Raw genomic sequence first — 12,349 nt, 5'->3', positions numbered from 1 at the left:
CGGCGTGAGGGGGACGCCGGGGCGCTCGGGGCAGGGCCGCCCGCTTCTCTGATCCGGTTTGCACATCCTTGTGCGGCCAGGCGGGGTGTCCCACCTTTTCCTGGAGTAGATAAACGCCCCGGCAGGTACGCGTGCTTTGTTTGGAGAGCGCTGTTTGCTCTGCCCTCCTCTCGGGAAGATGTTTGCTCTTGCTTCAGAGCACAAGTCCGAGGCGGAGCGCGGTTCTGACAGACCCGCGGGACAGGAGTGACGGCTCCCCTGGCAAGAGGCAGGGATAGCGTGGGAATGGGCTGGGGAGTGAGAGCAGGACAGGGACACTGCCACGGACCCGCAAGAAAAATGGGTGTATAAAATACTACTGATTGGAGCGCTCAGACATCGGCGTGAGAATAGTTTTTCTGAAGTGCTCCCAATATTACCCAAAAAGAACCTCTAGGATAAAAATACCAGCGCTTCGTCAGTTTCTGATTTTACATCGGAGTGTTGTTTCCCATGGATTTCAGTGTGAGAAAGTGGAAGTTTGTGTGATAAGCTGAGATGTGATTTTAGAACTTTCCTGAAAACCATCTCTTTCCTGCAAGTGGAGTGGATTAGAATGTGGCTGTGATTAAACACTGGGTTTGTCTGAGAATGGCAGGACTTTTCTTGCTCTTGAGCAGGCTGGCTGGTAAACACTTGCTGAGTTTCTTAACATAGTTTTCTTAAGGTGAGGTGTGGTAAAGCTTACCAAGTGTTCTTAATAAAACAGATAAATAGTGCTGATAGTTTTTGTAGAAGTGCTAGGTAATTAGTTGCCTCATTCTGTGCATTTTTGAGGACTTAAAACTGATTAGGACTGTGTTTATTTTTTGAAAGGGAAAGAGATTTATTGGTGCTGCAATTAATGACAGAAAAGTTAATCTAATATTCAGTACTTTCAAGAAACAGATATTCTTTGAACTAGTTTAGGTCCCAGTTTTGTTGCTGAATCTGTGCTTCAGAGTGAGGCTTCTGCTGAGGTGAGATGGTTTTCAGCATAGCACTGTGTTTACTTTAAGGGCTGGTTGACTTGAGGGATTATTCATTACTAAATTAATATTGGTAATCTTCTAGGGAAAAAAAATAAAGCTGTTCACTGAATTTATTTGGGTTTGAGCACTCCATTCAAAAGTGATTTCTGATATTTTTTAGGTTTTCTGAATGATTACCTGAACAATTACCCATGGAAATCACAAATTCCTTCTGAAGGCTTGTCATTTTTTTCATCTAAACTACTCAGCTCTGAGGGATTATAAGTCTGTTTTGGTTTAGTATTCTTGTTCACATAGTGTCCAGTTTATTAACTGGATAGGTTATGTGATAGGTTAGGAATAGTTGGTGTAGAAAGACAGTTACCTTTTTTTGGAAGGTTGTCTCCTTGCTTGGGTATTTTGATATTTTAATCTTGTGTGGGAGATTGAAGTGGAAGCATTAGTAGCATGAATGAAACATGACCAGGGTTTTGTAGTAGAATGCTGATTTTAAGATAAAGAACCTGAAGGAAGCATTCCTTAAATACAGCATTTTAATGAATTTTAGTTTTAAGTAAGATTGCAGTTGGAAGATTAATTTTCTTATAACCAAAGTGCATTACTACGTTTTGAAGGCTCTGCTTGCTTTTGGAGAAGTGGAAGGAAAATTTGGGATTTGGTAATCTCAAACTAAATTTTCACTGACTTTAAGACTTGAGACCTGTAGGTAGGAATACACATCCTTATCCTTCCATTTCCTCAGTGTGCAGCTCCCTGGGGGAAGGAAGGTGTGCTGGTGCTGTGTCCTGACACAGCTGTACAGGGTGTTATCAGTGCTCAGCATGTTGGACATACAGAACTGCTGCCTTAAGCTTTTAGTGCTGCTATCACATGGAATAATATGCAGTGTGTGCTATAATATGTATTATATGTGTCTTTTATTTTATAATTGTGGACATCTAAGCAAATATTATAAAAGATAACTGTGGGAGGACTCTGCATGAAGCTCTAGGTCTATGCTATTGTTTCTGGAGATATTAGGTATGGATAGGGTTGTTGAATCAACAGCTATATTCCTTATCTTAAATTTGAATTAATCTTTAAAAATCATATCTGCCTTTCTTTGGAGGGAGAATAGTTTAAATACAATTACAAGATAAAGACATGGGTATTTAAAATGAATAGTAAGTGAAGAGAAATTTTTGACACATCATTTTAAAATCTCTATTGTCTAAAGACAGTACAGCAGCATAACTTCAGACCACAGCAGAACAGTTTATCAGGAACTAACTGAAAACTTGTCTGGTGATTCTTTAACTTATTTTCATGGTTCAGTACATGTCATGTACTTGCTTATTGCCTGTATTATAATAATTGCAACATTTTTTGAAAGTTGTCCTTTTATTAGTGTAAGTGATAGTATCAATGGGGTACTGGTGACCTTATCACAATGTATACTGATCCTGCAAAAATAGGGCTGAGGGGCTCCTGCCTGGCCTTTGCTTTCACATCTTCTGTTGCTAGACATGTTGGATTTGATGATGAAATAGACAAACAATAAAACATTCTGAAATATCCTGTGGTTTTTGTTGCAGTAGAATGATCTAGAGAGTAGGTAACATCTTAATTTTAATGTTGCTTCAGTTTAATTGTCTGTGCTCTCTAAGAATAGAAATAAATGAAAAACATTGGAAAATAAACAAAACCTAGCCTATATTGTGTAGTAAAATTCCTAATTTAATATGGTTAAAAAAAGCTATTTTGCTTGACTTATGCCCCAATGAAGTATGTTAAAACCCTGAGCATGTAAGGCTTATTTAAAATTAGTATAGAAAATTAGGAACTATATATAGTATCTGAAAATCGTCAGAGAAACACTGTGGAAAACATTTCAGTTCATGTAAAATACTTATTTGCATGTGAAGTTGTGTGCAGATGAGCAGCCTGATTCCTCTTTGAAGTTGTGTTTCCGTTTTGAAGAGGTGAAATAAATGTCATGGAAGCAGGACGTGGTGTGCCTGAGCAATCTCGTGCATCTAGGAAGTGTAACAGTAAAAGTACTGCATGTACAGTAGTCGAGCCTGTGCCACCAGTACAGTTCTAGACACATCTTGGTAGGCCTAAAATTCAGAGAGCAATAAAGAAGTGTTACTAGAAATAGCCTGCTTTGTCCAAAGGAGAGCATAAGGCCGAAATCCACAGTTTAATTGGGTGTGGATGTGAGCTGCAAACATTGAGTATTATCACAATGCTCAATAGATAGAATATCTGTAAGATACTGAGGACTACAGGCCTGGGATAGTTCTGTCCAAGTGAGTCTTGTTTGCTGTCTCCTGTATTTCTTGTCCTGCTTCTACATCTTTGCTTTGCCAGTAACAAGTAATATAGGTCCTTTTCTCCCCCTGAAAGATGTTAATTTTGGAGAGCATCATTCCAGACTTCTGTTTGAGAAAAGGAGTAAAATTGTATATTTTCTGAAAGAAACTGTCTTGATTTGAATTTATTTTGCTGAATCATCACATGAATTTTGGCAGTTGTAATCCTCTTTTTGTCTCCCATTGGTTTTTTTTGCAAAGTGTTTTCCTGGTTTAAAGAAGAATATCAGCAACCTGACAGTCTCATATCTTTTTCTACAATCTTTCATATACTGACTTAATCTAGCCTTAATTGTTTTGTAGAATAAATAGTCTATTTTTAGGGTTAAGAGTGCTAATTTCTGCAGTTGTGCAAAGAGAACATAAAGTTGCTTTCACACCATGAGTGCCCGTTGGGTAACAGGAAGGAAAGGTGCATGTGGTGTACTGAAGGTAGTGTCAGTATTGCTATACTTGAATAGTTTCTAAACTGTATAGATGTATGGAAATGGCCTTCGTATTAAGCCTCCAAGTGGTGCACACCCCCAACTTTTCCCTAGTTGTATTACACAGAAGAGATCCATTCCTGGCCAGGTCAGACTGCACAAGCTTCCTGCCAGTTTAGTGTTCTGCTACAGGGAGCTAGAGTGGACCCATCGATACCAGCTACAAGGAGGAACTGTAGATGAGTTGGATGTGATTTTAGCTTGCATTGGCACATCCCTGCAGCCCAGTGAGCAGGCAGTGTGATCATATTGTGCTGCTTTGGAACAGATGTCCTCAGCTGTGATGAGAGTTGTAGATGATATGTAGTTGCACTTGAGGTGCAGCTTGGCAGTTACAGAAAAAAGTTTCTGAAGGTTTGTCTCCCATAGCTTAACAGCTGTATGGTAGGTAACTTGTGTCAGTGCTGAGACTTTTCAGGCTGCATCTAAATATATCATTATATATTCCATAGTTACAGGAATTACTGAGCTGATAATAAACGTAATGCAGAAAAATAGGCAAAGCTTACAGACATTTTTTCATAAATTACATTAAGTGAAACATAAAAAAATTGTGGTTTATAGCCTTCTGTCACATGTGAAAGTACTGAACTATGTGAGTAGTGCTACTGTGACCAAGTTGTTAAATGCTTATGTCTGTGAATATAATTAGGATATCTGAGCTACATGCAGTATATTATCCCTTCATATGAACCAAAACCAGAAGAACTTGCTGATATACACCAGAGTACAGATTGCAGCATCTTGTTTGTTGACCTTCTTTGCCTTGTCATTTACTATGTTCATCTTGGCTTACTTTAGGTTCTCTCTCTCATAGCATGACCTTTTTGCTAAAAGGTGTGCTGTATGTAGGCCTTCTCAAAAAGTAGCAGTCCTCTTAAAAAGGTGACAGTATAGTCTCCTCCTAGATACTCTAGTGCTTCATCTTGCATAAATAAGTTTTCCTTTGTGTTGGCATTGCTATTTGTTGTAGATGTTTTGATACTATGAATGCACTAATGAATCAGGGAAGAAAAAAAAACGGACAAAAAACCCACCATCAAACTGACACACTTGAGCTTTTTAATAGCACTGTGTTCTTGCCACCAAACTACCCTACCACTAGGCTAAGAATGTGAGGATGAGTTATGTCATGTCAGAGAAATGTATTTAAATGTGAAATTTAATAATTCAGTAATTTAATAATTTAATTTATAATTGACAATGAGCAAAACCTAAAAAATGTTAAGAGAATAAAATGTCCTCCAGTTTCTGCTAGCCATCGCCCCCAAATTTAAGCTGAAGGTGCTTAAGTTGTCTTGCTTACTACAATGCTCTTAATTTGAGGAGGCCACCAGGAGCATGTGATGGATGGTAGACAGCTGTGCCTAAGGACTGCCGTGAGTGAGGTGCTTGTTTGTTTATGGAGCAGTCCTGAAAAGATTTATCTTGTGCTGTTCTGGGGTGGTTGTGAGAAAGTAGGAAGTAATAAATGCAGACTGAGTTCATTGCATCTGTTTGATGTGGCCCCTTTTCTCTCTAGAGCAGGCTGATGGGATCTTGGAGTCATTGTGGGAAAAACTTGTAAGTCCTGAAGAAGGACTAAGCCCCATGCAGATAAGAGACAAGCAAAGACCAGATTTGTTATTGCAGATGTTGTAATTACTATTTAGTTATATTGGTAGGTCAGCAAACATAGCAAGATTTTGCATATTATGTTCTTAATCTGTTGGTTTCTGCCTCATCTGTCACGTCTGGTATAGTTCCAAAAATGTGGAGGTCCCAGCTCAGTATGAAGCATGTCAGAAAGAAGCAGCTAAGAAAAGCAGTGGTCAGTGCTTTCTTTATGCAGGCAGGCAAAGATGAACTCACAGACCTAAGGATGTTGTCATATTCTATTACTGAAGGCTGAGCAGAGACATAGGTAAGCTGTTTGGTACAAGTAGTGCTGAAGTGGGCTCTTGACAAGTTAAGACCATTTTGAGAAAGGGCGGGAAATATGTTCTGCAGCTGTTAGAGGAAGAAACAGAAGACATAGAAATAACAGGCGAGGAAGAGATATGGACCAGCTTGTCCCGTGCTCCCTTGGCAAGAGCTAGAGGCGGATTTGAAGTGCAGATTCCACTGTCTGCTTCTGCAGCTGAGGGGGTTGGAGCTGTGGTTTTGCTTTCTTTCTGTTTTCTTTACCAGCTTTCTTTAGATGAGTGTGCTGCACTGGTATAACATTTCTGGTTGCTGACAGAGAGGAGGAATGTCTACTTTCTCTTGTGTACTTTTTATTTGATGCTTTGACATTCTTTAGCTGTCAGAAATGCTCTGAAGTGTGTGCTCTGCAAAGGGGCAGGTTTGTGAAAATGAGAAGTGTTTGGTCAGAATGAAATTAGTAAGATATTTTAAGTTTCTTCTTGGAAACCACTCACATAAGAGGCTGGAACGACCTTTGTACTTCTTTTCAAACAAAAAAGATGAGCCTTTAATTGAGATGGCGTGTTAGTTTAAAGGGATTAAATTATTTTCCAAAGCATGTTTGTTTAAATCCTTGTGTTTAACTTTTAAACATTTAATCTGAATAATATTTTTTTCATTCTGCATATACTTAATTATTTCTGCATTAACCTCTGTGACTGTGGTTGTTCAGAATAAATGAAGTTGAAGAACCTTAGTTCATTTTTTAAAAAGGGAGATACAGAACTGTATTCAGTATTTCAGCTGTGCACTACATAATAGCTATGTCTAATTAACATTTTACTTCCTTTTCTTCTCCAAGTTGTTCTGTGTCTGTGTTTTGGTCTTATAATAGTACTTTATACTTCTGTACCTAAAAAAATTTGGGACCTATGTAGTGATTTGCTTTCATGTGTATATAGTTATAAGTAGGGTTTTTTTCTGCCTTAGAAGTTATATAACTATCCCTGTCCCTCTTATTCTGTTGCAATTATAGGTGAAGAAGTTGTGTTGCATCAGAGACTTTGTGTATTAATCAGCAAATCTAATACTTTGTCCAGATACATACAGATATAATGCAAATTATTATTTCAGATCATTTAATTTTCCTGAATTTGTCCAGTATTTGAATACTGATAGATTAATGGCTCTAAGTATTTTTTTGTTGTTGTTCAGAAGTAATAAGGGCTTGAAAAAAATTACTGGCTCCTAGACAAGGAATATGTTTTCCTGGCTAGCAATAGCTGTGGAAAGTGAAGAGTGAATGTTCCCTGAGAGAATTGCATGTCAGCCACCAGACTTCTTGCTCTTCTGTTTTTTCACTGTGGGAATGTTGGAAATGCATCAAAACACAGTTCTTCTGTCTGACTTTGGTTCTTGGCTACTGTAGGTATGCAACAGTTTAATTTTAGTGCTTCCTGTGAGGCGTTGTGCTCTTCTGGGAATTTTGAATGCAATTTATACCCTTACTAAAAAGAAAGGGAGCTGCATTTTAGGAAAATACAGAATATCTGTCAGTGTGGGTAGATTGCCTGACTACTTCACTAAAATCTTGTTTAACAAGACATTAATTTGGTGTTTCTTTCAGTTGAGATAAGCAGAGTTTTGCTTTTAACGGATCTGTGTTTTTACAAAATTAGTAAAAGCTTATTTATTTTCAAGACTTCTGGTTTTTTCCACTTCTGCTTGCTGATAGGTTCTAAGAAACTGTATGATCAACTTGGCTTTTCTTTTTCTAAGAAAATAGGCTGAAAATTTATCCTGTAATCCCTGTCATGCAAAAGACAAAAGTGCTTAACTGTCTTTAAATGTGCCTGTTTCCTGTGATTGAACAATCCTGCCCTGTTAGTTAATATGAATGAGAACTTCTTGAACATTTTTATTCTGCTGGGCTTCTTATCTAACTCAATAACTTTATCTTTCAGTACCAAGATAAAGAGGAAGTTGTTCTATGGATGAATACTGTAGGACCCTACCACAATCGCCAAGAAACATACAAATACTTCTCTCTCCCATTCTGTGTGGGATCAAAAAAAAGCATCAGCCATTACCATGAAACCCTAGGGGAAGCACTTCAAGGAGTTGAGTTGGAATTTAGTGGTCTTGACATCAAATTCAAAGGTAAGTGATTCAAAGTGCATTTAATCACTTAAAAAAATACACAAACTCTTCAAACTTGGTCTTTTAATGAGAAGAACTGAAATTTTCTTGCTGCTAGCAACTGAGTTTTGTATTGTTGATTGGTACACCCTGCAAGGTTACTGCCACTGGCTTTTGAGTTTACAGCGAAGTTTCCATCTACATGCCCTTGAAGGAATATGCTTGCAGCAGATATTGCTTCTGAAGTAATTGATATCATTTTACAAAGTAAAACTAAGTTTTCTGCATATGTTTCCTATGATAATGAATACTTGCAGACTCACTGCAATTGCAGAGGTATAGCAAGGGCTCAACATCTCAAAGTTCCACTGCAACACAAAGTTGATGATTTTATCCTTCTGATCACTGTCTAGTTTAAAATAACTTGGACAAATACCTTTATAGTACTAACTCATCATACACCAGTCAGGATGGAGCAGGATGAAGCTGGTTTGGTTGTTTTTTTCCTGTTGTTTCCTGTCCTCACCATTTTGCCATATTGTTACAGAGAAGACATTTAACTTCTTTTGCAAATGTATTTCTTGGTATTAAGGCCTGAGTCTTCTGTTGCATAATTTCTCTGCGTGTGTCCTTTCAGATATCTGTCGCTAGTAGTTGCAGAACTTCAAACAGTATCAGATTATTTTTGCCTCTTGAATTTTAACATTTATTAATTTAATTCAATTTATGTTTCTGTGTATCTTTTTTCCAGAATACTACACTTCATTGCATCACTAGTGCTTAACTGGATAGAGAACTTATGCATATGCTTATGCCCTTGTCTGAGCATTTACAGTCAGATGGGATTTAGTTTCTGTAAGGTGTAGAAGTTTTATCCAAAAGTGGACATCTGCAAAATAAAAGACCTAATGATGTTTTTGCTAGCAGTAGGATAAGTTGAATAAAAGATTTTTAGAAAGTTTATTAATACCTTAAATTCTTCATAATTTTTAATTTGCATAGAGGCAATTTGCATTGCCACACTAAAGGATTTTGGAGTTGAATCTTTCCTTTTAAGAAAGAAGCAGTACCTGTACAAACACTGGGAAACAGTCCTACTACTGGTTTTTAACACTTGTAGTGTGCTGAAAATTTTACTCAATGTGAGAGAAAAGTTTCCTTGTCAAACCTCATAGAATGTATTCAGAACATAAAATGGAAAAACAGTGAAGGCAACTGGCAGCAATTTAACACAGTGGTGAAGATTAACAAAACTTCTCTTATCAGAATATGGTAAATGTTTGTACAGCCAGTTTGATGTGTAATTTTTACTTCAAGTACCCCAACTTTACAAAGAGATTCTCTTATTCCTGTGACAAATGCACTCTCTAGCTGCAGTACCAAATTGAAAAGACTAGATGTGTGAATTTATGTTTACTGCAATGATACAGCCAAAGCACAGAATTTTAAAAAATTTAATTCTTGTTATTAACACCTTGGAGCTTGGTAGATTGATAATCCATATTGGACTTGCAGTGAATTGAGCTCCCAACCAAAGTGGCTGCAGGTCAGATGTTCTCAGTAAAGCAGATGGTGCATGAAATCTGGTTGCTTCCTAAGTATGTGTACATGCTGTGTGAAGCTGCACATGTGCACTTCAGTTTTTTCTCTTGCAGTCTGTGTCCTCTGGATATAAGATGAGGACAATAATCCCCTTGCTGTTAACTGTTACCCAGCAGCTTCTACATCAGAAGCTGTTTTAGTATTTCTAGCAGTGGTCCATGAAGCGAAATGGGAGTCAACTCTATTTTACTATCCTTAATATGCTGTTAAAAGTATTAAAATACTACTTTTTCTACATTTTAGAGTAGCAAGTATAAATTAATTTGAACCGTAATTATTAGTATTTAGTATGAAATTAGTATTTAATATAAAATTATGTAAAATTTATGTAATTCAAATCCCCTTGATACACAGGTTTTAAAAATCAAGAACTAGAGCAGAGGATTACAATAGTTAAATTCATGTTTTTAGAAGCTTAAAAGCTGTCATAAACCCCGTGCAATTTATATCCAATTTATGTGTTATAAAATTTGGATTTCATAGACCAGTCCTCAAAGTTTAGCATTTGTATAAAGAAATCTTGTCCAGTATGATTGTTGAAATGTGATGCTAGCTCAGTTTTTTGGTGACATTTTAATGGTAGACCTTGTTCTTTGTGGAAGTGGTGTTCACTTTTTTTTTTTGTTTTTTTTTTTGGTAATTGTAACTAGATTGTTTCAGTGAAATTGAAATTTCTTTTTTGTAATGAATAAGTTTTATTTCTGTGTGATTGATACAGGCTTCAGCTCAGCATCAGTGTTCCAGAAACTGCTGCAATTAAACTGAAACAGTGTTGTTGGTGTTTTTGTGGTAGTTTGGTTTTTTTTGGTTTTTTTGTTTTCCTTTTTCCTTTCTGTTAACAGATAGAGGCTTGGTTGGTACCGATAGATTCATGTGTTCTTAAGTAAAAGATAGGGCTTTAAGGAGTGTTGAGTATCTAAAATCTGCAGCTGAAATAGTTAAGATAATAAGTAATAAACTTTCACAGATTTTCTTCATGAATATGTGAATCATATCTAAGTTCTGAGTTAAAAGGCATCTGTGCTTTTCTTTATGTGCGTTTGGCATTATGGCAAGATTACCACTTGCAGGCATTTCTTTCTCTTTAAAATATTGTATGAGTTTACAAAATTAAATTCATTTTGAACTTGATACTTTTACGCTTTTATCTTCCAAAGTGAGTAAAAGTGAGATAGAATTGTTTTAATAAATTAGCTTCTGCAATAAAAAATAATTCCCTTCTCAACATTGTTTGACTGGACAGCTGTAGCAGGTAAGTGTGAAGTTGCATGTTGTTCATCATATTAAAATAACTGTTTAGGCTGCAGCTGTTATTAGCTGAAGTACTAAACTGTTTAAGTGAAACTGGCAGTTGAATCAGTAGGCATTGCCTGTATTTTTTGAACTAGAATAAAAAAATTATGATTCTGCAGAAGTGTTCCCTTCTAAGAGTGAAGGTTTCCACCTGAACTCTCATAGTGGTGACTGGTGGGGAAAATGTAGACTCTATTCAAATATCCATGAAGTAGTTTTTCTTGTTTTATTAAGTGGCATATGAAGGGATACATGTTATGGTACTAGATCACTGGATTTTCCTTCTGTTTCAATATGGACAATGTTCTTATATCACAGGTCTCAAATCTGTATAAGTACCCGTGTGAAGGAAGAAATTAATTATTAACATACACTCATATTGAAATATAACTTTTAAGGTTTTGGTTGGCTTAATTATCTTTTCAAGCTAAATCTAGGATAATGCTTTTTAATGAATATATCAAGTTCTTTACTCAGGTATTTGAATGACATTCTCTGTTATACCTGAGATGTAGTAAATTATTAAATGTATTGAACATTGCTGTAATAGCAATTTGAAAATAGCAGTTTGAAAATTAATTTTTGATATTACCATACAGTGCCATTAAAGAAGAAGAATTTAAAGGGGAAAAGGATGTTTTAACAAAATTGCATTTTGTACTTCTTCGGAAATGTTACTAAATGACCATTTTTCTAATGGGAGAATTCTTCATCCAAACTTTCTTCTGGTACACCTCTAGAAGGATGACATTGAGAGCTGTCAGATATTATGAGATTTTATATGGTTCACATGTTTGAATAAAACACCACTGATCTTACTGTTCATAGGAGATCTGAAATCCAGCTAAGCACACTTGCTTCTCTAATGAGTCATGCTTTTAAAAAAAATTCCCAAATGTGCTACTGATGTTACTGAAGCTTTATTACGTAGCAGATATTACCTCTTTCACATCCCTGATACAGAGGAACAAAACGTGCCTTTAAGTTTGCTCTCCTCTAGGATACACATCCAGCCATAACTTTGATTTGAATTCTCTAACATATGCAAAACCTTAGATCTGGTCAAGCTGTAATTAAGTAGACATCAGATTCCTCAGCCACCAAATGATGTTCTAAGCTTCTTTCATTTAATAATTTAACACAGTGGGTTTAGGCTTGACCACCTAATCCTGTCCTGTAACTAAATGAGAGCTTCAGCTGTTAGTGGCTGGAAAAAGGAGCACTTGTCTTCCTTCACTTGTTTTAAAGGGAGGTGAGAGGAACTGTACTGTGCAGTATGGCTGACATTATATTCCATATGTAATGTCACGTCTGTGTTTTGCAGAGGTTGTTTCCAGTGATTCTGCTGGTGTTTTGTGTGTGTGCCTTGGAGCAACTTGTAACACAGTTAATCCAGATTTGACTATACTCTCTCTGTGTTGTCTTCTGGTATTCTGAATACTGGGAATAAGATCTGTAAAAATAGGTGAAGACAGGTTTTTTTTTTGTGGCACGCTGCTATCTGCAGCCTTGTGTCAGTGCAGTTGTTTCACTTCAAATGATATTCCAAAGTCCATTTTTCCTAACAGCAGCAAACCTCACT

At 36.7% G+C, this 12,349-nt stretch overlaps 1 protein-coding gene across 1 annotated transcript in view; it reads left to right on the top strand.

The window, feature by feature from the left end:
* TM9SF3 (transmembrane 9 superfamily member 3) overlaps positions 1–12,349 on the top strand; it is a 46,472-nt gene that overhangs the window by 344 nt on the left and 33,779 nt on the right. The window contains exon 2 of the mRNA XM_005520539.3: positions 7,698–7,893. Coding sequence (XP_005520596.2) covers positions 7,698–7,893 — 196 coding nt within the window. The remainder of the gene's footprint in view (positions 1–7,697; positions 7,894–12,349) is intronic.

Source organism: Pseudopodoces humilis, chromosome 9, assembly GCF_049639895.1.
Source record: "Pseudopodoces humilis isolate 2021_Gansu_Grassland_sample_001 chromosome 9, ASM4963989v1, whole genome shotgun sequence".
Classification (NCBI taxonomy): domain Eukaryota; kingdom Metazoa; phylum Chordata; class Aves; order Passeriformes; family Paridae; genus Pseudopodoces; species Pseudopodoces humilis.
The sequence above is the reverse complement of the archived record's forward strand: the minus strand, read 5'-3'. Positions and strand labels throughout refer to the sequence as shown.